Source organism: Vigna umbellata, chromosome 1 (assembly GCF_029865625.1).
Source record: "Vigna umbellata cultivar VRB3 chromosome 1, Vumbellata_1.0, whole genome shotgun sequence".
In the NCBI taxonomy this organism is placed as follows: domain Eukaryota; kingdom Viridiplantae; phylum Streptophyta; class Magnoliopsida; order Fabales; family Fabaceae; genus Vigna; species Vigna umbellata.
Window position 1 is genome coordinate 34912766 of NC_142165.1, and position 15953 is coordinate 34928718.

Consider the following 15953-nt stretch of genomic DNA (forward strand, 5'->3'; position numbering starts at 1 on the left):
AAGACAAAAAAGAATGATTTTTACCTAATAAATAATGGTTTTTACGCAATTAAACACCTGAATATATATATTCCAAGTTAATGAAAAAATAATTATAAATATTTTAATAATTAAATATGAATGAAATGAAGATGAAGATAGTTAAATATTTTTCGATAAAACGGAAACGGATTCACAAAATATCTATGGAGACGAATTCATTTGCCATTTATTATTAGAATAACATATTGATGACTTTTTTTTTCATAGATATTTATAAATGTATACCATTATATAGGTATACGGTAGGAGATTTTCTCTTTTGATATACATATTTTTCGTCCAATTTTATGATTGAAGTAATAATCTTTTTCTTAAATTAAAATAATTATTTCACCAATTTTACCTTTTAGGTGAAATTTTTAAATTTAACTTCTTTCGATTTCACCGTATTTTTTATTTTAACCATTTTTAAATTAAAATAATTATGTATAATAATAAATTATCTACAAAATATAAAAACTTTATAAAATTGTAAAAATTTATTTATAATTGTTTTTATGATAGTAATCTTTTTGTTGTTATAAAAAAAACATATATACACGCAAATATTTTCACTAGTATTAAGATTAAAAATTCCTCACTATAACGTTTTTGTAACCATAGTGATAGAATTTATTATCAATTTTACTCTTATCATAACTTGTTTAATTAACTTTATTATTTATACAAATTTTTTATTATAAATAATAATAATAATATTTAAATACTACATAATTCTAACATTACAATAATAACTTTCAATCTTAACTTCACTAAACAAATCATGTAATTTTTGTAGTTGATTTTATTTAATAAAATAAAACTTTGTTGATCATGTATTATGAAATCATTCACAGTTTTAAACAATTTTTCTCTTACAAGTGTGAATAATTTATCAAAAAGAAAAGGCTAATACAACTTAGTTATATATATAAAAAATGGAATGCACGAGATTTGTATATATATACATTGATAAAGAATGTAAAGATTAAAGCATATAGTAGGAGAGGACCCTTTCTTTCTAAACTCATGAATCTCTCCGCCTCCCTTCCTTTTCTCCTTTCTCCCCTCCATAACCATTCCCTTTTCTCTCTCTCATATTCAACTGCTCCTTCTTTTAAGCTTCGTCATGCATGTTTCCATACATTAAAGTTTTCACATCTTCTTCTAAAAAAGAGAGGGCAATTTAGATTTCCTCCTTCAGATTCTTCATTTCCTTTTTTGCATGCATACAACATCCAATACAATACTCCACACTTTCTAGTTGCACAATATTAACATTAACAATAACATTAAACCATCCCTACATATCAATATCATCGTCATGGGTCGTGTTAAACTCGAGATAAAGAGAATAGAGAATCCCGTCAATCGACAAGTTACATTCTCAAAACGTAGAAATGGCCTTATCAAGAAAGCTTATGAGCTTTCAATCCTGTGTGACATTGATATTGCAGTCATAATGTTTTCGCCTTCGGGTCGTGTTAACCATTTTTCTGGTCGGAGGAGGTACGCATGTTGTCATTTCCTTAATTACGTTGATTTCATATGAAAACGTTGGTGCATGTCAAGGTTTGGTTGTTCCATACTAGAATGCATTCCAAGGTTTTAAGCCCGTGAAAACAATTGCTAATAACTTTTACGATATTGATTTGGAGAACATGAAATCTATTATGAAATGGCGCATAGTTTCGTAGTTAGTTAGGTTTTTGTTTGTTCTTGTTTAGACTGTTAATGTTTGTTTTACTTTTTCACCGAATGGCTCTATACCCTGGAAATTGGGATCTTGACCAGCATATTTTATTTTATTTTTTTCATTTTTCAAAGTTAAACCTTCACAATTTATATAGCAAAGAAGCAACTAATATTATTATCCCAACAAACTCAAATACCAAGTAGTTAAATTTTTCCAGAAAAAGGGGCAGGTTATGCAAAGTTTAAGAGCTAAATCACGTAGCTTTTTAAATTAATTTCCTTAATGGAAATATTTACCATCGCTTTTGATAGATTGAAATATAGTATAGAATTAACTAAACCTTATATGTCATTTATTATTTAACTAGCTTTTGAAGTATCTGGATTTAAATATGATTGCTACCATTTATTATTATTATTTTATTAAAGGTGTCTTCTTGGTTTTTTAAAAAGAGTTATAATCATATTGTTACTATTATCAGAATTGAGGATGTTTTTACTCGCTACATTAATCTTCCAGACCAAGAAAGAGATAAGTAAGTTATAAACATGCAACTTGATATTTTTCATTCGAAAGGGTGCTGGTTATAATTTTTTCCTTTTTTTTTATCACGTTCTTCACTTTTAATTATTATATGTTTCATGCAGTGCTGTAAGTTTTCCAGAACTACCATACCGCAGGTATATATCTCTCAAGAACACCTTTTTTTTTCTTTTTCTTTTGTTTTTTACTTTCTCTACTTCTCATTATTTTATTTGTAATATAATACTTAATAGTATTTGTTCAGTGCATTAATTAGTTTCTTATTTACTTATTGCAGGGGTATTCAGAATAAGGAGGTATTTTCATTCATGTATTGTAAATAATTTAGTTCAATAAAAGCTAATCATTTTAATAGTCTTTCATATAAATTACAGAAAGAGTTTATACAAACACAATAAATGACTTTCAAGAGTCTAATCGTAACTGCTAATGCTTTATAGGATTGAATTATCTCAATTAAATTTCTTAAAATTTCCTCTAAACACCTCCCAATTAAAATTTACTTTGGTTGTTCTTTCTTCCAAACCTCGCTACTTCAATAAATGTTCCCTTTGTAGTATTTGCTAAGGACACTTCAGCAACTGAGGAATGAAAATGACATAGCTCTTCAACTGGCCAAGTTCGTATAATGTTAAATATTTTAAAAATCCAATTATTTTCTTAAGAATATTTTGGAAGGTGTAATTGTGCTAATTTTTGTTTTTTTCCTTTCCCACTGTTTCATCTACTGCATCAACAAGTCCGGGAGACATTAACTCTGAGATTGAGGTAAGAAAACCATGCAGTTGCTCTAAATTTTCTCTTCCAACCATGGTGACAAAAATCACTACCCAACGTAAATTCATCAATTTGCAGCACATAAACCAAAATGAAATAAAAAAAAGAATTACAATAAGAACACATTTTCAATAATCTTTCAAAATGTTGAAAATTTCTTCTTCATTTTATAGGAACTCCAACAAGAAGTTAATAGGCTACAACAGCAACTTCAAATGGCCGAAGAGCAGATAAGGTTCCTTGACAATAAAAATACAATAAGTTATGCTTACTTTCCTTTTAAGTACTTATTTATTTATTTTCTATTTTTCAATAATGAACACAGGTTATATGAACCCGACTCATTAAAGATGTCGTCAATGGCCGATCTTGAAAACAGTGAAAAACACCTTTTAGATGTCTTGACACGAGTCATGCAGAGAAAGGTTGCTAATATGCTTTATATCAGTCTTTTTCTCTTTTGTTAAAATTGAAATTTTTATTTGAAAAAAAGAATATATGAAGGGAGTATTTAGGCTATCTAATATGTATACGGCAGTGTAGTTTATGAAAGAAAGATGATTACAATTAACAATTTGAATCTAAGGGTACATCTCGAAGAGTTTCACCTGTACATATAGTTTTCCTTCAAAATAGTGTGGAGTAGTAGGATAAATCCCACTGATAAATATCAAACTATTTATATGTATATATATTGGCAAAAAAAAAATATGCATAAATAGTTATACTTGAATTTCTCAATCCCGTTAGTATATTGAGGTTGTGAGAAGAATAATTTATAGATATAGAAAATATGGAGATAATAGAATTTGAAAGTAGTAGTTGAAATAAGTATATTTTGTAGTTATCTTAGTTATGATAGATGTTGCCTTTCATTAAATGGTAGAGTATATGAGTATTTATAGACAGATAGATTATTCTAGAAAATGGTAGCCACAACTTATGTAGAGTTTTAAATTTTTACCTATATAAAATGTTCTTGATGTTTTTCTTCCTATATTAGGTTTTCCTACAATATTTTAGAATTTTTTTATTACATTTTAATACTTCTATCTTAAGATTTTCTATATCTTCTAGAATTTGCATTACACTTTAATACTCCTTCTTAATGCAAATTCGATAACTTCAAGCATAATGTGTAGTAGTTCAAATCTTGGTCTTGGTAACACCTTCATCAAAATACCTACAATTTGATCTTTTGTTGGGTCAAATTTATTTAGTTGTCTTTTCATTTCGAATGAAGTGGTATTTAATGGCTGAGTTTTGTTCTGTAATGATGAAGTGAATTTTTTGTTATTGTTATTGTCGATTTGTTGTCGTAATAGATAATAGTCAGCCCATCTTGTGGTTCACCCATTTCTTCAAGTATTCTTCCTGGCCATATTGCTTGACTCGTGGTTTCAACAGCCGCTACATACTCTACATACTCTGCTTCTATTGTTGATTGTACCATGATTGCTTGCTTCTTTTATGCCCAAGATAAAATAATTGATCCTAGTAGAAAGTGTAACCTAATGTACTATTCATGTCGTCAATTGATCCTGCCTAATCACTATCTATGTAATCAATCATCCTTGAGTTAGTCAAATTTTTGTACCATGTACCAAACTTCTTTGTGTCTTGCAGGTATCTTAAAATTATTTTTCCTACTCTATAATGAATCTAACTTGGCTTTTGCATGAATCTTCATAGAAGACGTGTAGCATACATAATGTTTGGTCGTTGTTGAGATACATAAGACTTTTAATCAAACTCTTGTAGCGTGATGCATCTGCTTCTTATGCACCATCATCTTTTTGTAGCTTATCGTTTACCACCAATGGAGTAGCAACACGTTTACAATCATACATCTTGAACTTCTTTAATAAATCTTCAATATATTTATTTTGAGAGATAAATATACCTTTTTTTTTTGTTTCACCTCTATACTGATGAAATAGTTCATTAATCCAAGGCCAGTCATCTCTAATGTCTTCATCATGTCTTCTTTAAATTCTTTCATCATCTTCATATTGTTTACTGTATAGGTAAGATCATCGACATATAAGGAGCAATGAGATGATATTGACCTTGTGTCTTAATATATAGTGTTGACACACTTTTTCTCCTGAATCCTTGATTAATGAAGTAGTGATAAATCTTGCTTTACCATGCTTAAGGAGCTTGCTTCATTGCCTTTGTTGATGAAGCCTTGTGGTTGTTCAACATAAATATCTTCCTCAAGCACTCCATTTAAAAAGGCTGATTTGGCATCTAATTGATAAATGTTCCATCCTTTTCTTTTCTACAAGAGCTATTAAAACTCTAATTGTATCTAAGCGGGCAACTAGAGCAAATGTCTCGTTGTAGTCAATTTTTGGTTGTTGTACGTAGCCTTTAGCGTTTTTCCTTGTGCTTTTATATAGTTCCATTAGGATTGAGTTTTGTTTTATATATCCTTTTCACTCCAATGATGTCTTTTCCCTAAAGGTAGTTTACGAGCTCCTAGGTTTTATTCTTCAATCATTTTAGTCTCTTCTTCCATGGCCTTTACCCATACTTCTTGCTTTGATGCTTCTTCATAATAGTTAGACTCAATCATGACCATATTGTAAATTTCGTATATGTCCACCAAAGATCTTACTTTTCTTGGAGTGGATTTAGGTGAAGAATCTTGTTTTTGTGGAGGTGGAGAAAGCATACCTAAATCTTCTTTCTTTTCTTGAGTTGCTTCTTCAGATTGTTGCATTAGAACTATAATGTTACTTTTAAAACCTTTTTCTTCTTCTCAATTCCAAGAAGCATTTTCATTAACTAGAACATCTTGACTAATGATGAGGCCTTTTGTTTGTAAGTTGTAGACTCAATATTCTTTTGACTGTGTGTTATATCTTAAGAATATTCCTCGTATTGTCTTGTCTTCAAGCTTGTGGCTCCTTTGATTAGGAACATGTATATAGAAGATATATCCAAATACTCATAAGTGTTTAGCTAATAGCTTTCTTAAACTCCAAGCTTCAATAAAAGTCTTGTCTTGGATTGCCTTACTTAGACATCTTTTTATAATGTAAACTGTAGTATATACTACTTCAATCCAAAAAGTGTTAAACATACTTTTCTAGTTTAGCATTGGTCTTTCCATCTCCATGATTGTGCAATTCTTTCTCTCTGACACACTATTTTGTTCTGGAGTATATATGATTGTAAGTTGTCGCTATGCCTTCATCTTCGCAGAATTTTTCAAAATGACAAGATGTTTACTCCTTGCAACGATCACTTATATGTATTTTTATCCACTTTGCTTCTCAACAAGGGCCTTGAATTTCTTGAATACTATGAAGACTTTTAACTTTGCCTTTAAGAAATATACTCATGTCATTCTAGAGAAATCATCAGTGAAGAGGATGAAATACCTGTTGATGTGAAGGTATCATCATCGGTCCACAAACATCAGTATGAATGAACTATAGTAAGTCTTTTGTTTTCCATGCTTTGTCTATTGAGAATGGTAATCAATGTTGTTTTCCAAGAAGACATCCTTCGCATGATTCATTACTCTCCTTCAAGCATGAAAAATCTCTCATCATATTCTATAATATAAAAGCTTTAAGGCTAGTTTGTTTAAGTGGACAAATCTCCAATGCCAAAGCAATGAGTCATCAACTTCTACCTTCATGACAATTTTAATTCCAGGTTTAAAGCTTATAGGAAAACTTTTATTTCACTTTTCCATTTTTTACTTGGTCAAGTACCAACTTCCTTCTCCACTAGAAGATTCTTTATTGGCATAGAATAAACATATTTCTCCTTGTTATGTTTTTCCGCAAACTTTGCCAATGGTGCCTTTTCTAACCACTTATCTTCCAAAAACTTTATATTTTTTCCATTTCCTACATTCTATTTAACATTGTTCTCAAACCAATCACTTCCATTCCTATATCTGCATACCTCTTTTAATTACTTCCATCATCTATATTGTTTTTTGTTTTTACCTCTACCTTTCATGTCTTCATGTATTTCATATAGTTTTACTATAATAAATCTTTCCATATATATACTCTTTTATTCATTCTTTAATCTTCATATCCATATTTAGCAAGAAGAGACGCATTAAGCAAATTTAGATATTTGACTTTCGAATATCTGTTCATTTAGTTTACAAACATTCTCTCATTTAACTCATGCTATCTTTTTTTGTTTCTTCTTTTATCCTTATAAAAATATACTTTACATTTTCCCAATTTTAGGTACTACTTTAGTTAATAATTTAAAGAATGAAAAGTAAATATCATAATAGATTTTAATAAATAAACTTTTCTTGCCAAATTCAAGTAGAACATATTCATTAAAAATTATGCAGTTTTTCACAAAATTGTAGTACTTTTTCCATTTTATTCTACAATGTGACTTATTATTTATTCATGGTGTTGCAGGAATACTTAATGAGCCACCATCTATCTTCTTTTGACCCATCCAGTATTCAGGTAATTAATGAATGTAAATATTAAGATATACACACATATATACACTTAGAATAATTTTTTTTGGATGAAAATAAAAACTATAAGTTAGTTGACATTTTAAATAAATTATGACTATATAATTATAAAAATATTTAATTATAATTTCTTTGTGTTTTCAAATAGAATAAATTCTTTTATATAAATTTAATTAGACTCTATTCACAATATTAACATTTTGCAAACTATAATATATTTAAAAATCATTATTTATAATAATGAAGTTTACTGAACTTTATAATGATATCTAAAAGTAATTATAGTGATATATCTTATATGATAAACATGTCAACATTTCACTATGATAATATATTAATTGAGCTCAATTTTCATACTATAAAAGATTATAAATGTATTTTTTTTTTATGAAAACTGGCATATTATCATGCATACAGTTGTTGTATTTTATTATAATTATTGAAAAATAATATATAAAATTATTTTGATCAAGTTATTATATAATATTTTTAATAATAATATAAGTAGTAAGATTGTAATATAGGTTTTCATTTAGTATCTTAACTAAATAGAATTATATAATTATGCGCAGGGAATACCAACCTCTTTCGACAATGTAGGTTGGTTGCAGGATGGGAATCAAAACCATGCTCAGATTTTTGATGCATCTGCTCCTTTAGATCCTCTCAGGTTTCTATTGCATGTGTTTATAATTTTTTTAATTATGACATTTCCTTTTTGATGATTATAATTCTTTTATGGATAACACACACACACACACACACATATATATATATATATATATATATATATATATATATAATATGTATATATATATAATATGTATATATCTAATATAATATAATAATAAGAACATCTGTGTTTCCAACCCACATATAACTTTATACAACATTTGTAATCTATACACAGATAATGAATTATATAAAATATAAAAAAATATATAATATTTTACTGAGCATTTTATTTTCATCATACTTTACATGCATAAAACTCAGACATTATTATACACCTTACCAGTTTCGTTAATCATAACTTTTTTTTATTTAAATTACAAATGCTTAGGTTTTCAATCATGTTTTCACTTTTATTTATCTCTCGTATATTTTTATATTTATTATTATTATTATTATTATATATATATATATATATATATATATATATATTATTATTATTATGTAGGAAAACGATAAAATAGAAACATTTATGATTATGTTACTTATTGAAGTTCTTATCTTACATTAAAATGATTAATTTATATGTTTTACTAGGATACTGATGTTAATTCGCTCTGATACTTTTAAACTACACTAATTTACTGATATAAAATATATTAAGTAAAAATTAATATTAAAATCAATATATTTTGAAACATTACAACGAGGATAACATCAAATTTTTAAAACAGAAAATTGAACACAAATAAAAATAAACAAATGAATGGAGGACAACATTTTTTTACGGAAAAGAAAGAAAAAAATCATATTTGTCAGAACAATTACATCATGACATTGTTGATTACTAATAATAAGATAAGATATGTTCAGGGACTTGTCTTCCACAGTGTATGGTTCATTTTCTCAAGGGACAAGTTCAAATGTTGCTGATCCACGAGGCATAGGAGAATGTCATGTGTCAAATCCAAGTGATGGAACCCTTCAACCATGGCCTCAATGTTACACGTTGTATCCTCATCATCATATTCAACATGACATGGTGGGACCCGACATGCCAGATATGATGCCACATGCACAGGTCAACATCCCAATCACTACCTCACACGTGGAAGCACCCAAGAATGAACCTGTAGAATTTGATCAGTCTAAACAACAATCTCAAACTCATCCTCATACACATCAACATCAGCATCTCAATGCCCAATGACACATACCATCCATCCATCCTTCATAATGGCACATGCAAGCTATTATAGTTCAGATGTTATGTCCCATTCTCATCCTCATTTTTAGTTATAAATGTGAAGCATGTTATAGCTTCACACTTGGTTTGTGTAAGATTAACTAAGTACATGATGATCATATATGATCATATATATGATCATGTGAATAGAAAATGTACTTCAGATCACCCTTGTATTACAAATTAATAATAATAAAAAAAGAATAACTAACACGAAACAACAATTGTTTTTTCTCTATTTCACATTCAAAACAAATTTAATTTTTACTACGGCAAATCCAAATGATTTATTGAACTACACTGCACACAACTTTTAGTGTTATCCTAATTCCAATAAATTAGATTAGGATCCTATTTATTTTAATAAAAGCTAAGAGGATTACGTATAGTTTGAAAGAAGAAGGAGAATGGAGAGTAAAGGGTTAAAAGTAAAGCGTCTAAAAATGTTCTTTAACTTAACTAACCTTTTCTATGTCCAATGTTTATCACTATAAGAAAAATGGTCATTACAAAAGAAATGTTACCTAGTGGAGGTTATTTTACAGAAGTTATAAAATAATCCCACACAGTGACATAATTTGGGATGATTCCCTTAGACGGTGTAAATGACAATAATTGTAGAGATTTTATACATAATCTCTTCAAATTATAATACATTTATTCATTTCTTTTCACTTTTTTTACATCTCTTCCCTCTTATGATTTTACACTTAAATTTTTTTTCCCCAATTTCTAAAACATTTATACGTAAGCAAATCCCAAAATTTTTTACTCTCATTCATCCCTCCTAAATTTCCCACTGTCTACCTCTGTTTCAAAAATTTTCACTCCTTCTTCCCTCTTGAAACTTCCTAGAATCGTCTCATTCCCTTTCTTCCTCTCTTCGTTCTTCCATTTCGCTCTCTACGAGTCTTTAGTTTCGAATTAAGGTTTCATAAAAGTAGCCATGGGAGTCTTCGCATCGTACGCAACTCTGGCGGCGAATGGACAACTAAACAACATTTCGACGATATGGAGTCCTTCGCTGACTCCTCCTATGAACTCCAACGGAAGCTCGTCTAAGCCATTCTCGCCATTGACTCCTCCGACGATGTTGAGTCCTCTTTCTCTCTTGTTATTGTATAGCTTGCTTCGAAATAATGGTTAGGTTTTTGTTATGCTAATTTTTTTTTATGTGAAAAATTCTAGTGCATGAATATGCATATATGCAGAACTTGCATATAACATTTAGTCTCAAATATTTATCGTAATTTTAGTTCTAAAGGCTATAATGAAAATTTTCTCTCTTTAAAGATATGGCGTGTTTTCAAGGTTAATGATGCTTTAGAAAAAAAAAACTATCATTTGCTTCACACGACTTTCCATTAATTCATAAGCACATACACTTTCTTATGTTTATTTCATCAATTGTAGTTGTTTACCCAGGTCGAAATTTGTCCCAAGATAAATATATCATTTAAAACCATTCATCATCAAAAACCAATATATATAGACTAGGCTCCCCATATAACACAAGCCTTAGAAACACAAGTTGGCCAAGAATCAAGGAATGGAACACTATTGATACATGCAAAAATAGAATTCTTTGCATGACCAAAAACTGAAATTACAAAGGAAAAAGTAGAAACTTACTTACTCTAAACAGAGAACTGATCGTGTAGAAGTGGAGATAACTCAGATGTGATCTCCTAGGAACTTCCTGATCATCAAATACGTGATCAAGGGATGAGAAATCTTAGAGAGAAGTGAGAGAAAACAAAGAGAAAGAGTTTTAGAGAGATAGATGACGTTTTAAGTAATGAGACGAGTTTAAGAAATTCTACTTATAATATTGAATTATTTTAAAATAAAATAATCAGTCTCATTATTTTAAAACACATAATAACTATAATACTCTATTTTCTAGGTTCTTACATTGTCCTTAACAAAAAAAAAATGACTTCAAAAATTAGACTTACTAGAGAACAAGTGAGGATAGGACTCTCTCATGACTCTCTCTAATTCCCATGTCCTTTTATCCCAAACAACTTTGACTAGACTAATGTTCTTCCCTCTAAGTTGCTTTGTCTCGCTCTCCATAATCGTGACATATTTAACTTGCACATCCTCCAATTGAAGCACATGAGAGGAGTTAGACACATACTTCCTAAACTGTGAAACGTGAAACATTGGATGAAGATTCGCCAACTGAGGAGGCATGGTTGTCTCATGCCAATGGCCCTACTCGCCTCAAGATTTGATAAGAACCAATGAACCTAGGAGACAACTTTCTAGAATGAATGACTCTGCCTACACAAGTAGTATGAGTCACTATAAGGAAAACATGGTCCCCATCTAAAAACTCCAAACTCCGTCTTTGATCATCGTAGGACTTCTACCTACTCTAAGATGCCTTCATCCTCTCCTGTATAAGTTTCACCTTCTCTATGGTTTATTGAATCAACTCAGGCCCAATCAACACTAACTCTCCCTCCTGAAACCAACACAGAGACGTCCAACATTTTCTATCATACAATGCTTCAAACGGTGTCATACCAATGCTAGCTTGTAAACTGTTATTGTAGGTGAACTCAAACAAAGGTAACACCTCATCCTAGACTCCCAAGTGATCCAATGCACACATCCTCGACAAATTCTCTAAAGACTAGATTGTTCTCTCAGACTGACCTTCCGTCTTTGGATGATATGTACAACTCATTTATAACCTGCTGCCCAACTCACTCTATAGAGACTGCCAAAACCTGGATGTAAACTGTGGATCTCTATCTAACACTATGCTTGATGATACCCCATGCAGCCTCACTATCTCTCTAATATACAACTATGCAAGCTTTGCCATAGATATCCTCAGATTCATCGCCAAGAAATGAGCACTCTTGGTTAACGTGTCCATTACAACCCAAATAACATCATGACCTCTAATTGTTTGTAGAAAATGGGTAACAAAGTCCATGACTATGCTATCTCATTTCCACTAAGGGACATCCAACTGCTGCTACAAACCACCAGGTCACTGATGCTCCACCTTATCTCTTTGACAGGTCAAACAAGAAGAAACAAACTATGCCACATCTCTTTTTTTCATCTTAGACCACTAGAAAGACTCCTTGAGATCCTGATACATTTTAGTCATGCCAGGATGCATGCTAAAATGAATTTAATGTCCCTCCTTAAGGATCAATCTCTTCAACTCCACATTAGTAGGAACACAAACCTTGCATATGAATCTAAAAGTACCATCAACCCCTAATGTAACTCTCTACTACTATGTTGTTAAGACTCCGGCAAGTGTACCGAATCATATCAAGTAATAAAGATGGTAAGACCAAGTATCGTTTCGCTAGAGACTCCCGGCCTAAACAGTCACTACAAGAAAAAAGTGTATTACATACAGCAAAAATCCGTATATAAGACCCAAAATCCGTATATATTCTGTGTTTATATATGGATTACATACGGACAAAAATCCGTATATAATACCATCGTAGCTAAGTTTACATACGGATTTATCCGTATATAAATTATATCCGTAAATTATATACGGATTTATCCGTATATAAGTTATATACGGAAATATCCGTATATAAATTATATACGAAAATATCCGTATATAACTTATATACGGAAATTATATACGGATATTTCCGTATATAACTTATATACGGATAAATCCGTATATAATTTCCGTATATAACTTATATACAGATATTTCCGTATATAACTTATATACGGAAATTATATACGGATATATCCGTATATAATGGTTTAACAAGAGCTAAATAAATTCTCTGCATATAGCAGTTCCCCATGCACAATATACAAGCAGACCTGGACATTATAGTGAACATTCAGCATTGTTATAAGCAAACCTGGACATTATACATTGCACATTGACATATAAATTTAATAAGGTTTTTAGATACACTTAATCTACAAAGAAAACATTGTATATGAATACATAAATATTGTAGAATGTAAATATAACTGCAACATTTGATAAGTTCATAAACAGATTGTAGTTGTGGTTCTAAATAATAATGCATGTAATCATCATTTCCATCTTGTGGTTGCTGGTGTGGTGGTTGTTGTTGTTCTGGAGGTTGCTGTTCTGGTTGGACTATATTGTACTAAATTGGTTTGATAGATGTGGGTTGCTCAAGTCCCTAAATTGGCACGTCAAATTAATAGATGTGGGTTGCTCAAATTAATATTGTAAGTAACCCTTCAGACTTGTTATCATCTCCATATGTGTTGTTACAAATATGGCATACTTTTAAGAAGAAATCTTTCAATAATATGTATACTAATTATTTACTTAATTATTTTTGTCTTGATATGTTTATTTTTTCAACTCTGTGCACATACATTGTAACGGCCAGATACAAAATTAATAAATACCAAATATTAAAGTCACTATTAATTTCAGAGTCAAAATTTATTTAAATCATAAGACATACATATCACCTATATTATTAACTATACCATAATTACATAAAAAGTTTCCAGTCAGGATAAATGGAGTCTGTCACACTTTATTACAATTTTATTTATATATATATATATATATATATATATATATATATTTACTATATTTTTCAATTAGTGAAATGAAATAGTAAATAAATGGTATTTTTATATTTACTTAAAAGACATGGTCACGGGACACAGTGGGGTAAATAAAAAAACCAAGTATTGAATTTTGTTATTATCTAAAATTATATTTGACGCAACCACAACAATAAGTTAACACATAGCCTCATTCTCTTTTTGACCCTTCATTTTATTTATTTATATTTATACAACCAGTGAAATTACAACCACCAAATCCTAAAACCTGCAGTTTTTGAAATCCACCTGGCTCTATTATGTTCACATCTTGAGGTATCATTTCGTTGAAAAAATTCTTGGAGAGCATAAGGGTACTGAGGTTTTTGAGCCCCCTGAGTATTGTCAGAGGCCCAGTAACATTCCTCAACTTGTTAGTAGAAATTGATAGGAAAGACAAAGACTCTAGTTCAAGGATACTGGGAGAAATCTCTCCCTCAAGCTGATTAGATGCAAACCTCACAGCTGAAAGTGATTTGCATGCATAAAGGGTTGGTGGTAAACCACCGATAAAATAATTGTTGCCAAGATCAAGTGTAGTAAGGCTGAGGAATCCTGAGAAATTGAATGCAGGGATATTTCCCTCCAAGAGATTGACCCTTAAATTCAACACCACAAGATTAACACAGTTCATCAGAGACGGGGGCATAGTACCTGTCAAATTGTTGACATGAAGGAGTAGCCGTTCCAACTTGGAGAGTTTACCAATTTCACGGGGGATGAAACCTGTGAAATGATTGGAGTAGAGCTCCAAAACTGTGAGGTTGGTAAGGCCAACTATACCATCTTCAATTGTTCCAGTGAGTCTATTGAGGGGCAATGAGATTTCTGTGAGAGAAACAGCATCAAAAAGATCACTTGGAATAGGCCATGACAGAAAATTGAAGCCTGCTCTAAATCTCTCCAGCTTGGAACATGCTCCAAGTCCAGGCTGAATGGCACCATCAAAATCATTGGAGGAATAATCCAAGAATCTTAGAGAGGAGGAGTTACGGTCATTAATGCAAAACAGGGAAGTGGGAATATGACCTATGAAGCTGTTATTACTAACATTCAAAGACACCAAACTTCCTCCAGCTGCAGCAGCTGCCAAGTTCTCGAGCAAAGAATTTGGAAGTGTCCCGTTGAAAAAATTGCTGGACAAATCCAGCTCCTGGATAGCAGCACCACTGCTATTTTTGCCACTGTTTTCAATCCCAAAAGGTGGCAATTCACCAGACAGATGATTGTAGCTCAAATCAAGAACCACCAAGTGACTGAGCAATGAAAAAGGCTGGTGCTGGAGACCACCACATAATCTCTTATGGGAGAGATTAAGGTGAGAGAGACAAGAGAGGTTTGTGAGAGAGGGGGAGATGAAGCCAGTGAGGCCTCTAGAAGGTAGCAAAAGATGTGTGACTCTAAGATCCCCATCACAAGTAATGCCTTCCCAAGCACAACAGTCAAGAGAATCAGACCAATTGAGATAAGGAAAAGGTGGAGAGGTGGATATGTTCCCAGAGAAAGCCAAGAGGGAGAGTTTATCAATCTGACTACAAGAGGAAACATGAACAACAAACAAGGAGAAGAGGAATAAGGGGACTATGATAGAGACCATGAAGTTGGAAACCATGTAAGAATTGTAAAGGGAATATGCAGAGGAAGATGAAGATGGTGATGGCATGAGAAAAACTGAGAGAATGGAGTGTTTGAAGTGATGGTTGGTCACGAGCAAGGGATCCATGATAGACCTTCTGGTATCCAAACAGCAAGCTCATCTCAATTGGCAAAGGCCGAGATTCTAAGGTCTGATGAAGCAAAGAAGAACAAGCCATGAGCAGGGGATCCATTGAGGTAATGAAAGATTCTTTGAGCAGCATTGTAATAAGTATCAAGAGGTTTGCATAGAAATTGGCTGAGTTGTTGTACACATAATC

The 15953-nt window shown here is 31.1% G+C and overlaps 1 protein-coding gene and 1 pseudogene across 2 annotated transcripts; one reads left to right on the top strand and one right to left on the bottom strand.

Annotated features, from left to right (window-relative positions):
* Positions 1-1295: 1295 nt before the first annotated feature.
* Positions 1296-9446, top strand: AGL104 (AGAMOUS-like 104). Of its 2 annotated transcripts, none has more exons than XM_047291188.2 (11): positions 1296-1530; positions 2199-2252; positions 2365-2397; positions 2538-2556; positions 2818-2879; positions 3001-3028; positions 3211-3272; positions 3363-3462; positions 7450-7500; positions 8087-8184; positions 9060-9446. In XM_047291188.2, exons 1-11 carry the CDS (start codon positions 1346-1348, stop codon positions 9394-9396), a joined length of 1029 nt encoding a protein of 342 aa, XP_047147144.1. In that variant the 5' UTR covers positions 1296-1345; the 3' UTR covers positions 9397-9446. The 2 variants fall into 2 exon arrangements, with proteins under 2 accessions (XP_047147144.1, XP_087966251.1); XM_088110125.1 differs by having other exon boundaries at positions 1320-1530; positions 3345-3462.
* A 4766-nt stretch (positions 9447-14212) lies between these two features.
* LOC148205230 (receptor-like protein 2 pseudogene) lies at positions 14213-15739 on the bottom strand (annotated as a pseudogene).
* Positions 15740-15953: the final 214 nt, after the last annotated feature.